The sequence below is a fragment of the Centropristis striata genome, chromosome 3 (assembly GCF_030273125.1).
Source record: "Centropristis striata isolate RG_2023a ecotype Rhode Island chromosome 3, C.striata_1.0, whole genome shotgun sequence".
NCBI lineage: Eukaryota > Metazoa > Chordata > Actinopteri > Perciformes > Serranidae > Centropristis > Centropristis striata.
The window spans coordinates 3,894,869-3,919,868 of NC_081519.1; the positions used below are offsets into that span (position 1 = coordinate 3,894,869).

The following is a 25,000-nucleotide window of genomic DNA, read 5'->3' on the forward strand; positions in this document are numbered from 1 at the left end:
GATTACATTTTTTACTTTGCTTACTGTTGGAAGTCAACCCGAAGAATATTTCATTTTTAAATAACTTTGTGTTTTTTTTTTTGGTAATTCTGTGTATTTTTTGGTCATTTTGTGTCTTTTTTTTGGGTCATTTTGTGTCTTTCTTAATAATTTTGTGTCTTTCGTAATAATTGTGTGTCTTTTTTAATAATTTTGTGTCTTTCGTAATAATTGTGTGTCTTTTTTAATAATTTTGTGTCTTTTTTTGGTAATTCTGTGTATTTTTTGGTCATTTTGTATGTTTTTTTAAGTAATGTAGTGTTTTTTCAGTCATTTTGTGTCTTTTTTGTAATTTTGTCTTTTTTGGTCATTTTGGTCATTCTGTGTATTTTTTGGTTATTTTGTATGTTTTTTTAAGTAATGTAGTGTTTTTTCAGTCAGTGTCTTTTTTAATAATTTTGTGTATTTTTTTTAATTCTGTGTATTTTTTGGTCATTTTGTGTCTTTTTTAATAATTTTGTGTGTTTTTTAATAATTTTGTGTCTTTTTTTGGTAATTTTGTGTATTTTTTTGGTCATTTTGTATGTTTTTTAAGTAATGTAGTGTTTTTTCATTAATTTTGTGTCTTTTTTAAGTCATTTTGTGTCTTTTTTAAGTCATTTTGTGTATTTTTTTTGTAATTCCGTGTGTTTTTTGGTCATTTTGTGTCTTTTTTAAGTAATTTAGTGTTTAGTGAACAAACAGTAAATGCTGTGTTTTCCACTGGTTGGCAGCTGTAGATAAATGGTGAGAGGTATCACTGATTGGTGTCACATTTCCATCGTAGGTGTCATATTATGTGGAGAAAACACAGAGGAAGCTGTAAGACTTCAGAGATTGTCTGACAGAACAACTGATGCTTCATGGTTACGTTAATGTCACATGTTTAGGTGACATGCTGAACAGAAATACCTGCAGGGGGAAGACGGATAGAGGGACAGACGGATGGTTGGATTCAATGAGGGAGGAGAAGAGAGAGAGAGGGAACACTGAAAAAATTATAACCTTGGTCAAACTAAAAAAAATGATGTCCAGATATCACATCTACAATATTTGACTTCATCCAATCTAAATTGAGTAACTTGTTATTATTGACCTGATTATTTTATGTTGATGAAAGCAATAAAACTGCACTTGACTCAACCTTCATTCTTTGCCTTGATCCAAATTATTTTACAATCAAATCAATGATTTTATCCTCTTTTAAATGGCTGGTTTTAGTTTAAGTCATTTTGTGTCTTTTTTTAATAATTTTGTGTCTTTTTTTTTATAATTTTGTGTCTTTTTTATAATTTTGTCTCTTTTTTTGTGGTAATTCTGTGTATTTTTGGTCATTTTGTGTCTTTTTTAATTTGTGTCTTTTTTAATTTAGTGTTTTTTCAGTCATTTTGTGTCTTATTTGGTAATTTTGTGTCTTTTTTTAATAATTTTGTTTCTTTTTTTAATTATTTAGTGTCTTTTTTTTATAATTTTGTGTCTTTTTTGTGGTAATTCTGTGTATTTTTTGGTCATTTTGTGTCTTTTTTAAGTAATTTAGTGTGTTTTCAGTCATTTTGTGTCTTATTTGGTAATTTTGTGTCCTTTTTTGGTAACTTTGTGTCTTTTTTTGAATAATTTTGTGTCTTTTTCAATGTATTTATTAATCTTTGACATATGAACTAAATGCAACATATTACATACACGGTCTGACTGTGCAGTGCGCAGTGCTTTCCACTCAAACTAAAAATATTACCTGCAGGTCATGAAGAAGAAAATAAAAACTTGAGAGGAATCAGAAACTGTGTTTTGGGTCCTTAGATGTATATTTAGTTCAGTATAAATCAAACTAACTCTAAATGCAAAAAAGAATGAGTTTTACAATCAAATCAATGATTTTATCCTCTTTTAAATGGCCGGTTTTAGTTTGAATGAACAGCTGCATGTTACACTTTGTTCAGTGTAAGTGATTGGGAGTGATAGAAGTGGTGGTCACAGGGGAGAGATCAAGGGAGGGAAGGATGGAGCTGAGACGGTGAGATATGGAGGGATGGAGAGAGGGAGGAGAGAAGCCTATCTTTCACTTTTCAATCCCCCCGACGGTTCCCAGAGACAGCTAGAGAGTGAGGGGGAGAAACAGGAGGAGGGAGGGAAGAAAGAGGGAGAAGGAAAGATAGAAAGAGAGAGAGAAAAGGAGGGAGAGCCTCTGCAGATTACCTGTCAACCTCTGTGATTAATGTTGAGACCAGAATACTGCTGGGCCTCTCCGTGCATGTGTGTGTGTGTGTGTGTGCATGTGTGTGTGTGTGTGTGTGTGTGTGTGTGTGTGTGTGTTAGAAAGCCTCATGACACAGGCCAACAGCGTCAGAGTGCCCCGGAAATTAGAAGTGACGGCCATAACTTCCTGTCTGTCTGTCTGTCCGATTACTTTTACTACAGCTGTCTGTTTGTGTGTCAACATTTCTAATGCAGTCTTTTGTTTTTACAGTTTTTGTTGTGTGATTTTGGGCTATTTTTGTTGTGTTTTTTGTGTGTTTTTTTGTGGTTTTTATGTGTGTGTTCTGTTTGTTTTTATGTTGCCTTTTTTTTTTGGTGTGTTTTTGTGTGTTTGTGTTTTTTTGTTAAAAAAAAAAGTGTTTTTTGTGTTTTTTTTTTATTTTGTGTGCTGTTTTTGTACCTGTTTTTTTGTGTGTTTCTGTGTGTTTTTTGTCATTTTTGTGTGTTTTTTTTGTTTTTATGTGTGTGTTGTTTGTTTTTATGTTGGGTTTTTTTTGGTGTGTTTTTATGTGTTTCTGTGTGTTTTTTGTAAAAATACAAAAAAATGTGTTTTTTGTATGTTTTTTTAATTTGTGTTTTTTTTTTATTTTGTGTGCTGTTTTTTTTTTTTTTTTTTGCCTGTTTTTTGTATTTTTTTGTGTGTATTTTTTTTTGGGTTTAAAATGTTGATCCAGTAAGTCAAAATTACAAAATAATAATCAGGTGAGGTTGTGCTGAAAAAGATGATACCAGCATGACATGGTGATCATTATTGAAGTTGCATATATTCAGGCAGAATGAAAAAAAAAGAGTCAAAAACCAACAAAATAGCCCCAAACTCCAAAGGGTTACCATGACAGAAAGAGCAGTTATTGCATGAAAAATAAAAAAAATATGTTGTGTGTGCAAGTCTTCATCATTCAGAATTCAACACTTGTGGAAAAACAATATTATTAAAAACATTTTCTCATTTTGTCAGGTAGCATTACATTCCTGACAAAATGTTTTTGCTGGTGCAAATTAAAATGATTAAGTACTTCTAGGAAATAAGGTGTAAGAGGCATCATTTTAAATGTAATACATTATTGAATTTTATTATAAATGAGCAGAGAAAAAAGTGTTTGTTGGCCAGAAAAATAAAAAGTTTGCTTTAAATGGGGACATACTGTGCTCATTTTCAGGTTCATACTGTACATATTCTAGGTATATATTTGAACATGTTTACATAGTAAAAATAAAATAAAAAACACATTATTTTTCTCATACTGTCTGTCATAATAAAGCTGCATTCACACTCTGTTCTAGCAGCTTTCTTTTCAGCTGCTCTGATTGGATTGTGAGAAAAATATGCCCATTTCTGCAAAGTTAGCTCTGGGCGGTATATTATAATCTGAATAAGTTGTTTTCTGATTGTTTTGACTTATTTCATAGTTTGTGGATTGGTGTATAAAAATGAAACGTTTTTTTTCTTTACATTTTAAATTTAATTTATCATTGGTGTAGGCCCAAAGCAATTTGTATTCTTCAATTGTAAAAATGTGTATATTATATTGGCAGTTAAAATGTTTTAACCCTTTGATGCACAACATATAAACACCTTGTAATGTACAACATGGGTCAAAAATGGCCCACATTCATTTCCCATGTTATTTCATGCTGCTGTGTGTTTGAATATGTTTTTTTTTTGTGCATTAGAAGCATAGTGATACAAAAAGTGATTCACTAAGTTAACAATTTGAGTAGATTTGTAACTATGTTTGTCTTATTTTGAAGGTTTAACTTTAAAAGAGTTGTTAGAACCACCAGATTACATTAGAAAATCACATATTTTAACATTTGAGGCTTATTAGAGCCACCTAATAATAATTTCCATTGTAAAAAACACCAATTTAACAGAACAGGATAGTTAATATTTGTGTCTTCTTTGTCAGGTTTTAAATTGGTGACAACATATAAACACCTTCTAATGCACAACATGGGTCAAAAATGACCTTTTGCATTAGAAGCGTAGTGATAAAAAAAGGGGTTTTATTCAAAAAGTAAGAAATGAAAACAAAAAATTAGGATGTATGATGATCAAAAACAAGTTATTTGAGGAAAACCTGCAATACTGAATGATGAAATCAATATATTGCAAAGATATAGAACATAAGAACTTAGTCGGGTCACTTTAGACCCATGTTGTGCATCAAAGGGTTAAATAAAAACTTATTATAAAGTTATTTGGAATGCACCTGGATGATCATAAATGCATAAAATAAGTACATTAATAAGAAAATCTACTTCTTTGTTTCACTGTCAGCCTTTCCTCCTACACTCTTTTTTTGTTTGTTTTTCCTTCTCGGTAAAGACAATAACACAGGTTATCATTATGTGATACACACACACACACATACACACACACACACACACACACACACACACACACACAAACACACACAAATTGCCATATTAATATTTAGTAATGGTTGAAGGAATCATGAATTCTTGTCATAGAAGAGGCTAGCATATCGTTCATATGAAATCTGAGGTCAGTCTGACTAACGGTCAGCGAGATATGCCCTAGACACACACACACACACACACACACACACACACACACACACACACACACACACACCAATACCCCCTGGTATATAAATGAGATGAATGGTATCAACTCTTAAAAGCAGACAAAAGAAAAAAAAAGGAGAAAAAAGATATTTGCCTCCCACCTAACTCTAGTCTCATCACCATTATCATCTAGCAGGAATAGAGTGAAAAAAGTGACAGTTTTAAGATCCCCATGGCGACAGTATATTTAACCTCCATGTTCTGTTCTTTATGGGATGTAACAGTTCAACTCTGGGGCCAGGTTGTCATCAGGCATAAGCTTTTAAAGGTCAGCACTCTGACAAGCTATGCAGGAAAGGTTGGGAGTAGATACCTCATATCAGCATTTAAAATGAATGTATTCCTTTTGTTGGGCCACTTTAATATGACACAGAGCTTTGAGTGGGCGGCCGCAGAGGGAAAAAAACCCTCTGGTAGAGACGGGGCCCTGCCTATTCACAAATGCCACATTTACTCGCACCATTAGCTATACATTTATAGAAAAAGGCTTTTTTTACCTCAAGTTTAATACCATCGGTTTCAACTTGTGGCCCTCGTGACGATATTTTGAGGCCCCCACCTTGATAAGAAAGTTTAATGTGAGTTTTCTATGAATGGCACTTTACTGTGTTGTGTGTGGGGGGTCCCTTTATTTACTTTTTGGGTAAATTTGTGTCTTTTTTAAATCATTTTGTGTTTTTTTTTTGTAATTTTGTGTCTTTTTTTTTTTTGAATTTTGTGTCTTTTTTGGTCATTTTGTGTCTTTTTTAAGTAATTTATTGTTTTTTTTAAGTCATTTTGTGTCTTTTTTGCAATTTTGTGTCTTTTTTGGTAATTGTGTGCCTTATTAAAGTAATTTATTTTTTTCAGACATTTTGTGTCTTTTTTAAGTAATTTAGTTTCATATACATCATTCAGTATTGCAGGTTTTCCTCAAATAACTTGTTTTTGATCATCATGCATCCTCATTTTTTGTTTTCATTTCTTGCTTCTTGAATAAAAACCCTTTTTTTATCACTACGCTTCTAATGCACAAGGTCATTTTTGACCCATGTTGTGCATTAGAAGGTGTTTATATGTTGTCAACAATTTAAAACCTGACAAAGAAGACACAAATATTAACTATCCTATTTTGTCAAATTGGTGTTTTTTCCAATGGAAATTATTATTTGGTGGCTCTAATAAGTCTCAAATGTTAAAATATGTGATTTTCCAATGTAATCTGGTGGTTCTAACAACTCTTTTAAAGTTAAACCTTCAAAATAAGACACACATAGTTACACATATACTCAAATTGTTAATTTAGTGAATCACTTTTTGTATCACTACGCTTCTAATGCACAAGGTCATTATTGACCCATGTGTGTAAACTTGATGTAATGATACAAAAACTATTTTTCTTCATAAAGTATGAAAGGAAAAATGGATATAATGATCTGTTGTAATAATAAAAAAAAGAAAAAAAAGATATTCAAACACACAGCCAGCATGAAATAACATGGGGAATGAATGCGGGTCATTTTTGACCCATGTTGTACATTAGAAGGTGTTTATATGTTGTGCATCAAAGGGTTAAAAAAATGTATTTGCTCTGTGTTCCAGTGGCCCTGCAGAGCTATCTGCTCTGTGCCAAGCAGGTGAAAGCTAGGAGGCAGAGAGCAGCAGGAACAGAGTGAGTGTCTGTTTGTTTGAGCTTGTCGGCTCGGGGCAGCCACTGACCAACAGCATCAGGGAATTAAGTTTATCTGTACAAAGCCTGTGTGTGCTTTATGTGTGTGTGTCTGTGCTCTTTCTTACCTGCAGTGTGCCACTATGGGCCCAGCATCAGGCGGGTTGAGGAACTTGACCTGTCGTATGAAGCCGAGCAGTCCGGTGGCGTAGCAGGGCACGCCGTGGTCGGGCCAGCTGGTGAAATGAAACTGGCGCATTTCACGGATCTCATGGTGACCCTTCTGGAGAAAAACACGCGGAAGACAGATGTTGCACTTCAGTTGCATATCATACAAAGGCAACTGGAGATGTTGTGATGTCATTTTTTCACACAAGTCAAAGTGCTGAGCCGCACCAAAGTGCTTCACATAAAAGTGCAAAAAGTGCACTGAAATACAGAATTGACAAAGGTAAGAAAGAAACAAACAAAAAACAAAACAAAACAAAAATTAAATTGGGATGATTTTAACCCTCTGGAGTCCACGAAAGCGCCGGAGCACAACTTCTTCATGACGTCAAAAAAAGACACAAAAAGACACAAAATGACTAGAAAAAAACGACACAAAATGATCATGAAAGACACAGGAGACATAAAATGACAAAAATGAGACAAAATGACCAAAAATGAGGCAAAATGACCAAAAAAGACACAAAAAAGACACAAAATGACAAAAAAAGACAGTATACAAAACAGTAGTGCAACAGCAACTTAAATAAATAAAACTTGGGGTCTGGGGGCATGCTCCCCCGCTGAACATTTTTGCCCTAAAATCCTAAATTTGGTGCACATTCTAGTGCCAGTCTTCCATCTTAATCATTGCATATTTTAATGGATTATTGTATAGGAGAATAAGGGTTATTCTATGTTTTATTTCAGGCATCTTATTTTGACTTATTTTGAAAGCTACATGTCTTTGCTTTTATTTTGAAGGCGGGTCTAACGCGTTCTTACCGTAACGCCGTATGGTCTGTTTAATTTACACTGAAAGTCTGAACTTGGAGCTCGGAACAACATAGAAAAGTTCTGCCATTCGTGTAGACCTTGAACGCACCATTAGCAGCCGGACACTCTATGTGCGCTGCAATGTAAATAGTCTAACTAACGGCTTAACGGAGCAAACCAGTAAATAGACTAAAAAAACTTTTTCTATTTGTTTAACAAGAGCAATTTCCATTGTCTATTTTGTTCCAAGTGTCTGAGTTTTAACAAAACAGTACTTTGAGTCTTTCTGATGTCTTTAAGTCGTTGTGATGCTTTCAAATTCATAGAGGAAAAGGAGCTGAGTGACTGTTAGATATCTGAACATTTCTGTGTAAATGAGGCAGATTAACTGAACCATGGCGGTTCCCCCTGTAAGTCTTCCCCAAAAGGGCCATCATGAGATTTGTGAAATCAATTAATCTTTCTTTGTGGAGCCAAAATGGCCATCAGTTTCCTCAAATCTCCCCTGTAAATTAGGCAAATGAGGTACGATAAGTCTTCCTGTCTCTCATTCCCATAAGTGGCCCAAAGTACCTTCTTGACATCCACGAGATCGATTTATTTTCCATCTGAAGCCAAAGAGGCAGAATGGCCCCCAGATTCCTCAAACCCCTGCTGTAAATTAGGCTGCTGAACCATGATATGTCTTCTTGTCAGTCTCTCCCAGAAGGGCCGTGATAATATTCGTGAGTTCCATGCATTTGTCACCATCAGGAGGCAAAAAAAATGGCAGAGAATCATTTCCTGCAGTTGCAATTAGAGTTGTTCCGATTCTGATACCAGAATCGGAAATTGCTCCGATGCTGCCGAAAATGCTGGCATCGGTATCAGCCGATACCACGTCAATTATTAAATTAGTAATCTATTTACTGGTTCGCTCCGTTAAGCTGTTAGTTAGATTATTTACATTGCAGCGCACATAGAGTGTCCGGCTGCTAATGATGCGTTCAAGGTCTACACGAATGTCAGAACTTTCTAGACTTTCAGTGTAAATTAAACACACCATAAGGCGTTACGGTAAGAATGTGTTATACCCGCCTTCAAATTAAAAGCAAACACATGTAGCTTTCAAAATAAGAGCACATGGATGTGTTAGCGGAGTTCACCACAGAATTTACAAGACTGTCAAAATAAGATGCCTTAAATAAAACATAGAAGAACCCTTATTCTCCTTTACAATAATTCTCTAAAATATGCAATTATTAAGATGGAATAGTGGCATTAGAATGTGTGAGAGGCACCAAATTTAGGCTTTTAGGGCAAACATGTTCAAAACAAAAGCAAACACATGTAGCTTTCAAAATAAGAGCACATGGATGTGTTAGCAGAGACTCAGCTCCTTTTCCTCTATGAATTTGAAAGCATCACAACAACTTAAAGACATCAGAAAGACTCAAAATGCTGTTTTGTTAAAACTCAGACACTTGGAACAAAATAGACAATGGAAATTGCTCTTGTTAAACAAATATAGTTTTGGAGAAAAGTGTAATTGCATCACTTCTCAAAAGACTTTCACTTTGCCAGTAGAGACAAGGAAACTGTTGGCTGGAAGAAAAAAAAAGAAGCTTTTTAAAGAACAAGATAAAAAGAAAAAAAAATGACTCCACACGACTAATTGGTCCTTTTCCTCGAAAGAGATACAGAAAGAGACATTTGGGTACGACAGTGGAGTTTATAGAAAAATGAGGGGAACAAGAATCCATGGAGGCTGTCCACAAGATAGCATCTTGACATTTTAATGACGAACTTTCAGGAAGCACACAGGCCTGTTAAATGCTTTCCTGTTAATAAGAAACATTCTAATGCTTATGAGATAGTCACACGGTTTAGTCACACATCAGAGTGCCTCGTTGGGACTCAGACGTAATGCCACAAAATTGTATTTCGCAGATTAAGACAGAATAACTTCTGCACAGATGCTGCAATTTCAAAATCATAATTACACTAATATTTGTCTCTTTCTACGAGCAGAGCTTTTATGAACTGGGGACAAAATGATCCTTCAAGTGATTTTCTCAGCCCATTGTATGATGCTGTTCCCCAAGCAGGAGGTAATGTTCCATCCATTACTCTTATTAGTCTGATTCATTAAGTTCTTTGGCAATCATTTTTTTCAATGAAACAGCAGCAATTCGAGATGTTGGTGCTGAAATATGAGGCAGGAAGTACATAAACATAAAGACTGGAATTAAATGGTCTTTTTGAGGGTGATATGTATATATATTTATTTATATATGCCAATGTGCATTCTACTGCAAATCCTCCACATTTATATGTAAATATATGCTTATGCTGCTGCCTCCGCGACCCGGACCGGGACCCGGACTGAAAAAACACAAAATTACTTAAAAAAAACACAAAATTATTAGAAAAAGACAAAATTACCAAAAAAAGACACAAAATTACTAAAAAAGACACACAATTATTAGAAATAGACAAAATTACCAAAAAAAGACACAACATTACTAAAAAAAAAAAAACACACACAAAGTTTCTAAAAAAAAGATACAAAATTACCAAATGGATGGATGGATGAATGGATGGATATTGCATGACCCAAAAAATACATAAAATTACTAAAAAAGACACAAAATTATTAGAAAAAGACAAAATTACTCAAAAAAAGACACAAAATTACCAAATGGATGGATATATGGATATTGCATAAAGTTTTATCTGGGAGTATTTAGTCCAAAGAATGGAGTGGTGTTGAAACAGAGGTAGTATAAAAATAAAAAACTGAACTTTGTTATTTGTAGCATAGCAGTCAGTCTGGATTGGAATCAAGGATGTCAAAAACTAAGTTTATAGGACAACCTTAGTGTATTTTTGCCAATTTGAGACCTGTCAACAGTAACTTTGACTTTGACAGTGCATGCCACCCTGTTGATGTCAGATAACAGCACCCTAGCAGCCTTAGGGGCTGAGAGGTCTGGCTTTTAGTTCCCGACTCTGACTTTCCGTCCAGGACGTAGACACATCCCGACTTTCTGACAGCTCTGCAATGCAGCAGATAGTACACACGACCCTTTCTTCGGCCTCCAGTGGTTCACTTTTTTTCCCCTCCAAGACGCTACATTCCTCTGTAAATAATTCAGAACAATCGATTCCATTATCCCGTTCTAAACCAAACAGGGCTTGTAGAACCTGATAATGTAATAAACCCGATAATGTAATAAAAATCTGCACTTGCGTCCATTGAAAATGTAATAAAACCTGATAATGTAATAAGTTCCAGATAATGTAATAAAGTGCATTTCCCAATAATGTAATACACTTTTTTTTACCAATAATGTAATAAAGTATAACATTAATGGGAGGTTATTACATTATCAGGTTAGCCTTCATTTCCCAAGTCCTGATAATGTAATAATTCCCCAATATAGTAATAATTTAACAGCAGACCACCCATTACTTGGGTTCAAGTGGTGATACTGTGTATCAACTCTAGCTCAAGAGCTCTAGCGCCACCAACAGGTCAAAGTTGAATGTTTATTCACTTTTGACCCGTTCATCTGTTTTCTCACAGGAATCCGTGAAATAGCCACGGATTTGCTTTACTCAAAATCCGTGGAATAGCCACAGAATCACTCAAATTTCCGTGAAACTGACACGGATTTCGCTACAATGCAAGTTAATGACAGTCATATCCCGTGGCTATTCCATGGATGTTTTCCTATTGGTTTGTTCCAAGTCACGTGACTTTCAAGGTCCTGGCGGTCAGAACAAAAAACATGGCGGACAGTTCTCTCATTTTTAGTGAAAAAAATCAATATTTTGACTTAGTTTCTGCATAAAAACGGATTTTGATCACATTTCTAGCGAGAAATATATGTTTTATTTTCTAAATATTCACTCAGTGAATGTACATAATCACTTTGTATGTTGGAATAGCCACGGGATATGACTGTCATTAACTTGCATTGTAGCGAAATCCGTGTCAGTTTCACGGAAATTTGAGTGATTCCGTGGCTATTCCACGGATTTTGCGTTAAGCGATTCCGTGGCTATTTCACGGATTCCTGTGAGACCATGTTGTCCATGACACACGAATGCATTCAACAGCTTCTTGAAATCTAAAGGTGCTTGGTGTTATACTTTATTACATTATTGGTGAAAAGTGTATTACATTATTGGGAAATGCACTTTATTACATTATCGGGAAGTTATTACATTATCAGGTTTTATTACATTTTCAATGGACTCAAGTGTAGATTTTTATTACATTATTGGGGTTATTACATTATCGGGAATTTATTAAATTATCAGGTTCTACAAGGCTTAAATGGAAGGAGACATGCCCTCCTCAGTTCAGTTTACTCTCTAAAAACTGTGGCAGCTGCAGCTCCTACTCTGGCTCCTGTAGATATACGAGGTTGTAGTGAATTCATTGCTTTGGCACATGTATTCATGATAACCTGAGAAGCAGAGATAACATGAGGAGGAGAATAGAGGGAGAGAGGTCAAGAAACCTCTCCAGGGACTGTGAGTGGAAGAGGAGCAGAGGTCAGGGACGAGAGTGGGGAAGGGAATGAGAGATAAACCGACGGAGAGGAGAAGTGGTGGTGTGGGGAAGGAGGAGGAGGAGGAGGAGGAGGAGACATGGAGCAGCTTCAGCAACAGACTCATCCAACCAGCTGCTCCAAGGAACCAGACAGGAAGTCCTTCCTTCCTTCTGCAATAAGACTATAGTATATAAGACTATAATTCATCTACCTCTGCCAGAACCAACATTACTGAAATGCACTAAATCTACGCACAACACATTGCTATGTTATTAATATTATTACTACTATTATTATTATTAGTAGTAGTAGTACATACTGTTGCTGCCATTAATATTATTACTATATACTGTGATATATTACTATTATTATTATTATTATTATTATACCGGCATTATTATTATTATTATTATTATTATTATTATTATTATAATATACTGTTGCTGCCATTACTATTATTACTATATACCGTGATATACTACTTTTATTTTTATTATTATCATACCGGCCTTATTATTATTATTATTATTATTATTACTATTATTATTATTATTAGTAGTATTATACTGGCCTTATTATTATTATTATTATTATATATCATATATCATATTATATTATTTTATTTAGTTATTTATAATTATTTTATTTATTTTTATTCTTATTTTATCATATTGTTACTATTTATTATTACATATTATATAATATGTTATATACTGTACTATTATTATTATTATTATATACTGTCTAGTCACTATAACATTGTTGCCATCATATCATCAGTATAATTATAATTACCATCATCTTGCCAACCTACCAACTGATCTTCTTTCGTTTTAACTTCTTAAGTGTCCTTGTTCTATTCTATCTATCTATCTATCTATCTATCTATCTATCTATCTATCTATCTATCTATCTATCTATCTATCTATCTATCTATCTATCTATCTATCTATCTATCTATCTATCTATCTATCTATCTATCTATCTATCTATCTATCTATCTATCTATCTATCTATCTATCTAGAGGAGAGAAGCATAGACATGGACAGAGAGAGAGGCGTGGAGCCAGAGAGGAGAAAAATAAAGCCCAGAAAAAAAACCACGAGGTGATTTGATAACTTGACTTCCCATTGATTTGCTCTCTTGTGATGTTGAAATTACTTCTCTAAATCGATAGACTGCGGTCCTGCACAGCCAGGGCCTCAAATCCATGACTGGTTGGTTAAAAACAACAACAACATTAAGGAGCCTGACATGTTGGAAATGGTGATGAGGATGTTGAAGCACTTTAAAGTCTCTTTGCTGTGTGTCTGTGGCAGTTCAAGCCTTTCTATTTTCTATTTTATACTTCTTGTCAACAATCGTTTGTATTGGACGACTTGACAAATAATATATATTATTCCTCTGCAGGCAACCTTTCAATCTGAAAATGCATTTACAGCTCTTGGTTTTTTAACCCATAAGAACCAATGATGACACCCGTGTAACAAACACTTTCAATCTTCTAGAATCTCCCATATTCAGCTTTTTGAGTAGCTAAATAGTAGCTAATTTCAAAAAGCTTATTTTTTCTTATGAGGCTAAGTTTAAACCCATTTAACAATTCTAATCCGTTAATAGGGAACTGAACAAATTAAAGTCACAATTTTGATATATGTTATGGAGATGCAAACAAAAAGGCAAATGGTTATTTGTTTTTATTTATTTATTTATTTATTCTAATTTTGTGTCTTCTTTGGTAATTCTGTCTTTTTTTGGGAAATTTTGTGGCTTTTTAAAATAATTTTGTGTCTTTTTTTTTAGTAATTTTGTGTCTTTTTTTAAATAATTGTGTGTCTTTTTTGGTAATTCTGTTTATTCTTTTGTGTCTTTTTTTGGTCATTTTGTGTCTTTTTAAAGTAATTTAGTGTTTTTTTTGTCATTTTGTGTCTTCTTTGGTCATTTTGTGTCTTTTTTTAGTTAATTTGTGTCTTTTTTTGTCAGTTTGTGTCTTCTTTAAGTAATTTAGCTTTTTAAAGTTAGGTTAAAGTCTTTTTGCTGTGTGTCTCTGTGGCAGTTCAAGCCTTTCTTTTTTATATTTTATATTTCTTGTCAAGAATCATTTGTATTGGACGACTTGACAAATAATATATATTATTCCTCTGCAGGCAACCTTTCAATCTGAAAATGCATTTACAGCTTTTGTTTTTTTAAAATTAGGAGTTCTATTCAAGCCTTTTTTGTGTTTATTTGTACATTGTTTTAGTGGTGAATTTTCTCAATGCCGTCATGAGATCAATACAAGTTTAATCCTCTTTGGTTGCTTTTCATGTCAGTTATCTAAGAATTAGACTCATATTGATGCATTGTGCTTTAATAAGTTTCATTGTTCATTGTCTCAGGCTTAAAAACAAAGAGAAACAAAGGAATCTTTTTCACTTGTAATTTGTCCTCAATCTTATTTTCTTTTAAAAAAAATCATGACAGAATGCTATCATGAGCTCAGTATCATGAATCATATTGAATCGTTAGTTTTTTCCCTGTTACACTGTGATGTTCGATCACATCGAGCGCATTCAACACCATCCAACCCAACATACTCAAAAACAAGCTGACAGAGATGGGAGTGGATCTTTCCTTCATCTCCTGGATCACAGATTAGTTGACAGGAAGACCACAGTATGTCAGGTTGGGGAACTGTGTTTCTGGGACATTAATGAGCAGCACAGGGGTTCCACAAGGCACTGTCCTGGCTCCACTCCTGTTCACACTGTACACAGCAGACTTCAAATACAACTCTGAGTCCTGCCACATCCAGAAGGACTCGGACAACACTGCTATTGTGGCGTGTATCAGGAATGGACAGGAATCTGAATATAGGGATCTGATAAAAGCCTTCAGAAGAACTATCTCCTACTGAACACCTCAAAGACTAAGGGAATGATCAGACATTTCATTTTTGCATCAAATTTTGGTAATTTTTTGCCTTTTTTGTCATTTTTACATTTGTTTTTGGTCATTCTGTGTCTTTTCTGGTCATTGTTGCATCCATTTTTTGTAATTTTGTGTCTTTTTTAGTCATTTTTACATCTACAGTCATGGAAACCTTCTTGATAATAACCAAAATCATTATGAACAAAACCATGTTAAATGTCTAGATAAATTTCAATTGAATTTCAATTGTATGTAAAATTACCCAAAAAATGTGTAAAATTACCCCCAAAAAGATGTAAAAATTACCAATTTGTTTTGAATTACCCCCAAAAATATGTGAAATTACCTCAAAATAATATGTAAAAATACCCCCAAAAAGATGTAAAAATTACCCATGTTTTAAAAATGACCCCCCAAAAAGATGTTAAAGCCATCAGGCTGTCTCATTCTAACAGAGATTCTACCAGACTAACTGAATTTCCCCTCAGGGATAAATAAAGTAATTTTGATTCGATGTGATTGATTTGAACTCCACTGGCTGTAAAGTCCTTTACAACCTGTTCTGTGTGGCGGTTCAGATCAATCAAGATCTCATCCAAATGACTAGACGACAGCTTTGATTGAAGACATTTCAGAACTTTGTGGGAAAATAATACAGCTATAATCCCATGAGGCGATCACACCCACCAGTGGGGCGGGACCACTTAAAGTGGAAAACTCAAGTGAAATGAAGACAGGAAGTATCTGCTGTCAATCAAATCGTCATGTGAACAGAGTCAAGGAGGAAGTACAGCAGGGCTCTCAAACTCAAATTACTTGGGAGAGGCTGGAGGCAGTGTCAAAATGACCAAAAAAGACACAAAATTACAAAAAAAAAAGACACAAAATGACAGAAAAAACTAAATTACTTAAAAAAGACACAAAATGACCAAAAAAAGACACAAAGTGACTGAAAAAACACTAAATTACTTGAAACTGAACTAACTGAAAAATTACCAAAAATACACAAAATCACTAAAATAGACACAAAATTATTAGAAAAAGACAAAATGACCAAAAAAACACACAATTACTAAAAAAAAAGACACAAAATGACTGAAAAAAACTAAATTACTTAAAAAAGAGACACAAAATGACCAAAAAAAGACACAAAATTACTTTAAGAAACCCAGAAAATTACTAAAAAAAGACACAAAATTATTAGAAAAAGACAAAATAACAAAAAAAGACACAAAATGACTGAAAAAACACTAAATTACTTTTTTTAAAAACCCACAAAATTACCCAAAAAATACACAAAATTACAAAAAAAAATTAACGAAATTATTAGAAAAATACAAAATTACCAAAAAAAACAAACAGAATTACTAAAAAAGACACAACATTATTAGAAAAAGACAAAATTACCAAAAAAATACACAAAATTACTTTAAAAAAAAGACACAAATTACTTAAAAAAAGACACAAAATGACCAAAAAAAGACTCTAACTCACATTAAACTTTCATATCAAGGTGGGGGCCACAGAATATCGCCACAAGGGCCGCAATTGGCCGCGAGTTTGAGACCCCTGAAGTAGAGGTTGTGGTGTGAAGGTTTCTCCTGTTTACCATAAATAGCCTGTGTTGCACATCTCACTAACCATCTGCCTAATACGGGGCCGTGCCGCTCCTCAGCTGTGACTGTTTGTCTGTAGATTTGTGATCACTGAGACTCTGGCCTTGGACACTTTTGTCTCCGCTGTGGCACCAATTGTTTGGTTTCTCCAGATCTGGGCGCCATGGACCAGATTACTCTGCTGCTCTGTTGGATGTGGTCCATCGGGTGAACTAAGCCCTGTCGCTTTTCTTGTTTGTTTTAAAAAAAAAACTGAGAAAATGTGTTCCATACAAATCCTTGTAAAATGATCCAGCCACATATGGGACTACAAGGCTGTGTTTTGTTGCCGCTGCCAGCCGTTTGTCAGATTTGGCGCTCTTGGTTGACCTGCTTTCAGATTTAATAAAGTCCCAAACAGGAAGACCAGATGTGGATACAATCAGATCAGGATATAGATTTCATTTAACCCAATTTTGGCGATTTTAAAATAAGCCCCTAAAACCTGAAGTTTTTCTGTAAATTCAACAGAAGTGTCAACTCTTCCTACTAAATAATAGATTTTTCAGCCTCTGTAGCAGATAGAAATGAAATTCAAAAATTATTTGAGAGCTTATAGCTGTTATATCTGAGCTCCCTCCGCTATAGTCGTCTTCCACCATGATTTATAAGTTCTGGAAAAGTCCCATGATGCATTGTGACACTCCCACATGTATTCTCATTTGGTATCTTTTTGTGTCTTTCTTTAGTCTTTTTGTGTCTTTTTTTGGTCATTTTGTGTCTTTCTTTGGTCATTTTGTGTCTTTTTTTGGTGATGATTTCAAGGTTCTGAAAAGTCCCACACTCCCACATGTATTCTAATTTTGTGGGGTTTTTTTTGTAATTTTGTGTCTTTTTTGGTCATTTTATGCCTTTTTTTGGTCATTTTGTGTCTCTTTTTAGTCATTTTGTGTCTTTTTTTGGTCATTTTGTGTCTTTTTTTGGTGATGATTTCAAAGTTCTGAAAAGTCCCACACTCCCACATGTATTCTAATTCTGTGTCTTTTTTTAATAATTTTGTGTCTTTTTTGTCATTTTGTGTCTTTCTTTAGTCATTTTGTGTCTTTTTTGGTCATTTTGTGTCTTTTTTTGGTGATGATTTCAAAGTTCTGGAAAAGTCCCATGATGCATTGCGACACTCCCGCATGTATTCTGATGCGTTTCATTGGCCAAGAGACCGAAAATAGGTGGAAAAACTACAAATACTACAAAACGACATATCCTCTTTCCAGGCTTTAATGGTAGAATAACACAACAGCGCCCCAACAGGTTTTAATGGTAGAAATGCTGTAATGCTTTCCCGCCTTAAATGGGTTAAGGACTTTTTCCCTAAACTTGGATGTAGTGTCAGTTGTACTTTGTTTATATGTGGATTGTACAATTAAAATGGAGACACTGTGGAATTAATGGTGACTGCACTGATACAGAGATTATAACTTTTCGCATTCAGAGCCATGTAAGGCGTCGGCCTGCCAATCAGAACAGAGTTCTGGTTTGAGTAAAACCGTATCACCCACAATGTTGGTTTCTCTCACACACACACACACACATTTACAGAGATTTATCTTTCTTTGATTCTCACTTTGTCAACCTTTCTTCCTCGCTTGGATAATCTCCTTGGATGTGCCATTAATAAACCTTTTCATTAAGATCCTGTTCTCATTATTCGCTGAAATTAAAGCTATTTAACTTTGGTGCAGACCTGTATACTCTCTCTCTCTCCCTTTCTCTCTCTCTCTCTCTCTCTGTCTCTCTCTTTCTTTGTCTCTCTCTCTCTTTTTCTCTCTCTCCTCTCTCTCTCTTTTTTCTCTCTCTCTCTCTCTCTTTCTTTGTCTCTCACTCTTTTTTTCTCTCTCTCATTTTCTCTCTAACCCTAACCCTAACCCTTTCTCTCTCTATTTCTCTCTCTTTTTCTCTTTCTTTCTCTCTCTCTCTCTCTCTCTCTGTCCTCTTTCTCTCTCTCTTTCTCTCTAACCCTATCCTTTTCTCTCTTTCTTTCTCTTTTTTCTCTCTCTCTCTGTACTACTTTCTCTTTGTTCATCACACACACACAGTCACAGAACCTACTGTAGTTTAAAGATGGAGAATGTGGTATTAATGAGTGAGTGTGTGTGTGTGTGTGTGTGTGTGTGTGTACGTATTAATGCGTACGGCAGAATGACAGGCATTTCAAAGTCAGCTTTCCTTTGAATTTAGAGTAGTTGTGCTCACATGCACTCAGAGGTGGCGGCGTGGATTAATGACTCGCTAAATGAGCTGACAGCGACGACTCCAAGACTCGTCTTCATAAGCTGCTTTCACACGAGAGAAGGAGGAAATACAGGATGGAGAAAAAAACAGAAACAGACAGAGAGGTATGGAAAGAGTGAGAGAACACAAGACAGCAGGCAGGAGATTCTCCTCATTACAAGTGTCTTATGATAACGTTTTAGTGTGTTTTTTAAATTTATTTTTACATGATTTCAATACTTTTTAATAACTATAAATGATGTTTGGTGAAGTACCAGTGTTGATGTGTTTTCAATAAATAGTGGAGCAGTAAATTATCTGAAGCCACCATGGATGGAACACAGAGAACAAAAGCAGCATAAAAAAAGACTCAGAAGAACGAAGTAGTTTGGAAAATCACAGATTTGGATCTGATTTTGTGTCTTTCTTTAGTCTTTTTGTGTCTTTTTTTGGTCATTTTGTGTCTTTTTTTAGTCATTTTGTGTCTTTTTTTGGTCATTTTGTGTCTTTTTTTAATCATTTTGTGTCTTTTTTTGGTCATTTTGTGTCTTTTTTTAGTCATTTTGTGTCTTTTTTTGGTGATGATTTCAAAGTTCTGAAAAGTCCCACACTCCCACATGTATTCTAATTTTGGTTTTTAATAAAGTTTTAGTGTGTTTTTTTTATTTATTTTTACATGATTTCAATACTTTTTAATAACTGATGTTTGGTGAAGTACCACTGTTGATGTGTTTTCAATAAATAGTGGAGCAATAAATTATCTGAAGCCACCATGGATGGAACACAGAGAACAAAAGCAGCATAAAAAAGACTCAGAAGAACGAAGTAGTTTGGAAAATCAAAGATTTGGATCTGATTTTGTGTCTTTTTGTGTCTTTCTTTAGTCTTTTTTTTGGTAATTTTGTGTCTTTTTTTGTCATTTTGTGTCTTTTTTTGTCATTTTGTCTCTTTTTTTGGTCATTTTGTGTCTTTTAATAATTTTGTGTCTTTTTTTAAGTCATTTTGTGTCTCTTTTTAGTCATTTTGTGTCTTTTTGTGTCTATTTTTGGTCATTTTTGTGTCTTTTTTTGGTGATGATTTCAAAGTTCTGAAAAGTCCCACACTCCCACATGTATTCTAATTTTGTGTCTTTTTTTTTTAGTCATTTTGTGTCTTTTTTAGTCTTTTTTTGGTCATTTGGTTTTTTTCCTCATTACAAGTGTCTTATGATAACGTTTTAGTGTGTTTTTGTCATTTATTTTTACATGATTTCAATACTTTTTAATAACTGATATTTGGTGAAGTACCAGTGTTGATGTGTTTTCAATAAATAGTGGAGCAATAAATTATCTGAAGCCACCATGGATGGAACACAGAGAACAAAAGCAGCATAAAAAAGACTCAGAAGAACGAAGTAGTTTGGAAAATCAAAGATTTGGATCTGATTTTGTGTCTTTTTGTGTCTTTCTTTAGTCTTTTTGTGTCTTTTTTTGTTCATTTTGTGTCTTTTTTTGTTAATTTTGTGTCTTTTTTTGGTCATTTTGTGTCTTTTTTTAGTCATTTTGTGTCTTTTTTTGGTCATTTTGTGTCTTTTTTTAATGATTTTGTGTCTTTTTTTGGTCATTTTGTGTCTTTTTTTAGTCATTTTGTGTCTTTTTTTGGTGATGATTTCAAAGTTCTGAAAAGTCCCACACTCCCACATGTATTCTAATTTTGGTTTTTAATAAAGTTTTAGTGTGTTTTTTTTATTTATTTTTACATGATTTCAATACTTTTTAATAACTGATGTTTGGTGAAGTACCACTGTTGATGTGTTTTCAATAAATAGTGGAGCAGTAAATTATCTGAAGCCACCATGGATGGAACACAGAGAACAAAAGCAGCATAAAAAAAGACTCAGAAGAACGAAGTAGTTTGGAAAATCAAAGATTTGGATCTGATTTTGTGTCTTTTTGTGTCTTTCTTTAGTCTTTTTTTTGGTCATTTTGTGTCTTTTTTTAAGTAATTTTGTGTCTCTTTTTAGTCATTTTGTGTCTTTTTGTGTCTATTTTTGGTCATTTTGTGTCTTTTTTTGGTGATGATTTCAAAGTTCTGAAAAGTTCCACACTCCCACATGTATTCTAATTTTGTGTCTTTTTTTTTAGTAATTTTGTGTCTTTTTTGGTCTTTTTTTGGTCATTTGGTTTTTTTCCTCATTACAAGTGTCTTATGATAACGTTTTAGTGTGTTTTTGTAATTTATTTTTACATGATTTCAATACTTTTTAATAACTGATATTTGTTGAAGTACCAGTGTTGATGTGTTTTCAATAAATAGTGGAGCAGTAAATTATCTGAAGCCACCATGGATGGAACACAGAGAACAAAAGCAGCATAAAAAAAGACTCAGGAGAACGAAGTAGTTTGGAAAATCAAGGATTTGGATCTGATTTTGTGTCTTTTTGTGTCTTTCTTTAGTCTTTTGTGTCTTTTTTTTTGTTCATTTTGTGTCTTTTTTTGGTCATTTTGTGTCTTTTTTTGGTCATTTTGTGTCTTTTAATCATTTTGTGTCTTTTAATCATTTTGTGTCTTTTTTTGTCATTTTGTGTCTTTTTTTAGTCATTTTGTGTCTTTTTTTGGTCATTTTGTGTCTTTTAATCATTTTGTGTCTTTTTTTGTCATTTTGTGTCTTTTTTTAGTCATTTTGTGTCTTTTTTTGGTCATTTTGTGTCTTTTAATCATTTTGTGTCTTTTAATCATTTTGTGTCTTTTTTTGTCATTTTGTGTCTTTTTTTAGTCATTTTGTGTCTTTTTTTGGTCATTTTGTGTCTTTTTTTGGTCATTTTGTGTCTTTTAATCATTTTGTGTCTTTTTTTTGTCATTTTGTGTCTTTTTTTAGTCATTTTGTGTCTTTTTTTGGTGATGATTTCAAAGTTCTGAAAAGTCCCACACTCCCACATGTATTCTAATTTTGGTTTTTAATAAAGTTTTAGTGTGTTTTTTTAATTTATTTTGACATGATTTCAATACTTTTTAATAACTGATGTTTGGTGAAGTACCAGTGTTGATGTGTTTTCAATAAATAGTGGAGCAGTAAATTATCTGAAGCCACCATGGATGGAACACAGAGAACAAAAGCAGCATAAAAAAAGACTCAGAAGAACGAAGTAGTTTGGAAAATCAAAGATTTGGATCTGATTTTGTGTCTTTTTGTGTCTTTCTTTAGTCTTTTTTTTGGTCATTTTGTGTCTTTTTTTGTCATTTTGTGTCTGTTTTTTGTCATTTTGTGTCTTTTTTTGGTCATTTTGTGTCTTTTAATCATTTTGTGTCTTTTTTTGTCATTTTGTGTCTTTTTTTAGTCATTTTGTGTCTTTTTGTGTCTATTTTTGGTCATTTTGTGTCTTTTTTTGGTGATGATTTCAAAGTTCTGAAAAGTCCCGCACATGTATTCTAATTTTGTGTCTTTTTTTTTTGTCATTTTGTGTCTTTTTTTTGGTAATTTTGTGTCTTTTTTGGTCTTTTTTTGGTCATTTGTTTTTTTTCCTCATTACAAGTGTCTTATGATAACGTTTTAGTGTGTTTTTGTAATTTATTTTTACATGATTTCAATACTTTTTAACTACTATAAATGATGTTTGGTGAAGTACCTGTGTTGATGTGTTTTCAATAAATAGTGGAGCAGTAAATTATCTGAAGCCACCATGGATGGAACACAGAGAACAAAAGCAGCATAAAAAAAGACTCAGAAGAACGGAGTAGTTTGGAAAATCAAAGATTTGGATCTGAGCCTGTTTCTCTTATTGTGAAGTGTGTTTCCACTGTTTATCCCTTCGCCTTGGAGAACAGCATCACAACGCTGATGGAACATTCTTCCACTTGCACTCATTTGTTCTCCTCTCAAATCCCTCCTGGCTGATTACAAGGGCCCCAATTACGCTTTCAGGCCTCCTCTTAAACAGCCAGAAACAAACAAGTAACACTTCTCGCTCGCCGAGAAATCCCCAATCACACATTGGCTGAATGTTAATCCAGGTTTTAGGTTTCAAAAAAAGTAACATGAGGGTAACTAGGCAGCTAGAGAGCATGACAGGGTTTAAATCCCATCTGAAGCCTGGAGGGAAATATTCTGTGAACCAGAGTCACAATATGTTGACATGGCATCTTACGACCACATTAAAATCCTGTGTTAATACGAGGAAAAATACATCAACAGCTGCATCATTTGTGAAATCAGGAAAGGGAAAATCTTTCTAATCCCAAATGTTTGTTAACCCTTAATAGGACACTCATTGAAATACTTGCAAATTCCAAATTTCAACCCTAGAGAACATTGGAGGATATTACATACTAATAGAATGTGTAAAAAAAAAAAAAAAACATGCGAAAATAATATTTTGAGAAAAAAGTTTACGAGATTAAAGTGGCAAATCTACGAGAAAAAAATGCGCAGATTTATGAGATTTAAAGTGGTGAATCTGGGAGAAAAAAGTTGCTTTTCCCCCACTTTTTTCTCGTAAATCTGCGACTTTTATCGCACAGATTTGCCACTTTAAATCTCTTAAATCTGCGACTTTTTTTGTTGTATATTTGCCACTTTAATCTAGTAAATTTGCAACTTTTTTCTCTAAATATTACCTGAAGTTACCAAATATAGTTCTTTGCCCGATAAAGGGTTAAACTATTTATTAGGGATATGAATGATAAACAACATTTTTTTTTTTTTTACTTTAATAGTATCCATAATAACTCTGAATCTGGGAAATAACAGATCATGAAAGGAAAAAAAAGCTTCTAGAATGATCTTTCATTACATTATTATAAATGTAAAAAGATGCTTGTGGTCTTTTTGTTGTTGTTCATATCTACAACAAATATTAACCGTAGAATCAAATAAAATCATTCTTTCAAAATCATTTTTGAACCGATCTTAACGTGTATCTAGATGCTAATCAAATCCTTTATCACAGAGAGATGTGCGTCTTTTCATCCCCATGACATATTATGGTTAGGATTCCTATATTATATGATAGAAGTCATACATAGTTGTTGATGTTTACTTGTTTACCTTCTGAACGGTGAATGTCCTTATGACGTATTCAGCCAGTGGTTCAGTTTCTATCAGCGTCACCTTGATGTCTCCATAAACTTCGGTCTCATCCGGCCAGTAACGCACACACTTCACCTGGAAAAGACAATTAAACATTAGGGCTGCACAATTAACCCTGTAAAACCCAAATATAGAAAAACGCCAAAAAATATATATATATTCAACCATTCAGATGTTGTTGTAGGAGGCCTTTGGGGGTAAAAATTGAGTGTTTTTAAAAAAAAATTATGTTTCAAAAGGAAGTTTTTACGGAAATGTTGCAATATTGCAACATTGGGCTTAATGGGGAGCAGATCTCCTGTATTTCCACTCATTGTCTGAACAACAATACAGAACTAAGGATTCATTTGCAGGATTTTGCTTTTCCCAAACCAGTATATAACATGAATAATAATCTCAGTCATGTTGTTATGAAGAGTTATGAACTTTGACAATTATTTACATTATTTACATGAAGTCTGTGTGCACATCCACATTTATTTGCAGCAGTTCTTGTCCTCTGAAAAACAGAGGCAGAAGCTCCTGTAGTTGGTGCTAGTTCTGCCCAATTGATCAAATTTTAAGCGTGATCACGATTTTGGCCGCCACGATTAAATTAGCCAGATAATTGGTTGATATTTCCATTTTAAAATGCGTCTCTCCTGCATATCTAATCAAACACTTTCTACACCAGTAGTCCTTCAACCACCAGGGGGCGGGGCCGTTTTTCTGCACTGAAAAGATCCTGGTTGCTGATTGGATAGAACGCTAAGCAGGATGTGATGTAGTACTCAACGCCACAACAACACGCGCCATTTGTTAAAGCAGTGTTGCCAACTTAGCGACTTCGTTGCTATATTTAGAGAGTTTTCAGAGCCCCTTAGCGACTATTTTTTTAAAAAAAGCGACTGGAGACAAATCCAGCAACTTTTTCTAGTGTTATTGGAGACTTTTGGAGACTCGTTCTTACTCTTCTTAACGAGCCGAAGAGTAAGAACAGTCCTCCTGCAGCAGTCTCTCCCAGCTGCAGAGCCGGAGGGGATGTTAACCCCTTAGCGTCCAGTCTGCAAATTGCTAACAGGCTAACAGTTAGCTCTGTAGCAGTACAGTGTGTATGTGCTAACAGGCTAACAGTTAGCTC

General features: G+C 34.1%; 1 protein-coding gene across 1 annotated transcript in view; it reads right to left on the minus strand.

Annotated features, from left to right (window-relative positions):
* Positions 1 to 25,000, minus strand: part of ptprt (protein tyrosine phosphatase receptor type T) — a 555,356-nt gene that overhangs the window by 26,881 nt on the left and 503,475 nt on the right. Inside the window, exons 27-28 of the mRNA XM_059329753.1 lie at positions 23,839 to 23,955; positions 6,640 to 6,794 (exon numbers count right to left, since the gene is read on the minus strand). Coding sequence (XP_059185736.1) covers positions 6,640 to 6,794; positions 23,839 to 23,955 — 272 coding nt within the window. The remainder of the gene's footprint in view (positions 1 to 6,639; positions 6,795 to 23,838; positions 23,956 to 25,000) is intronic.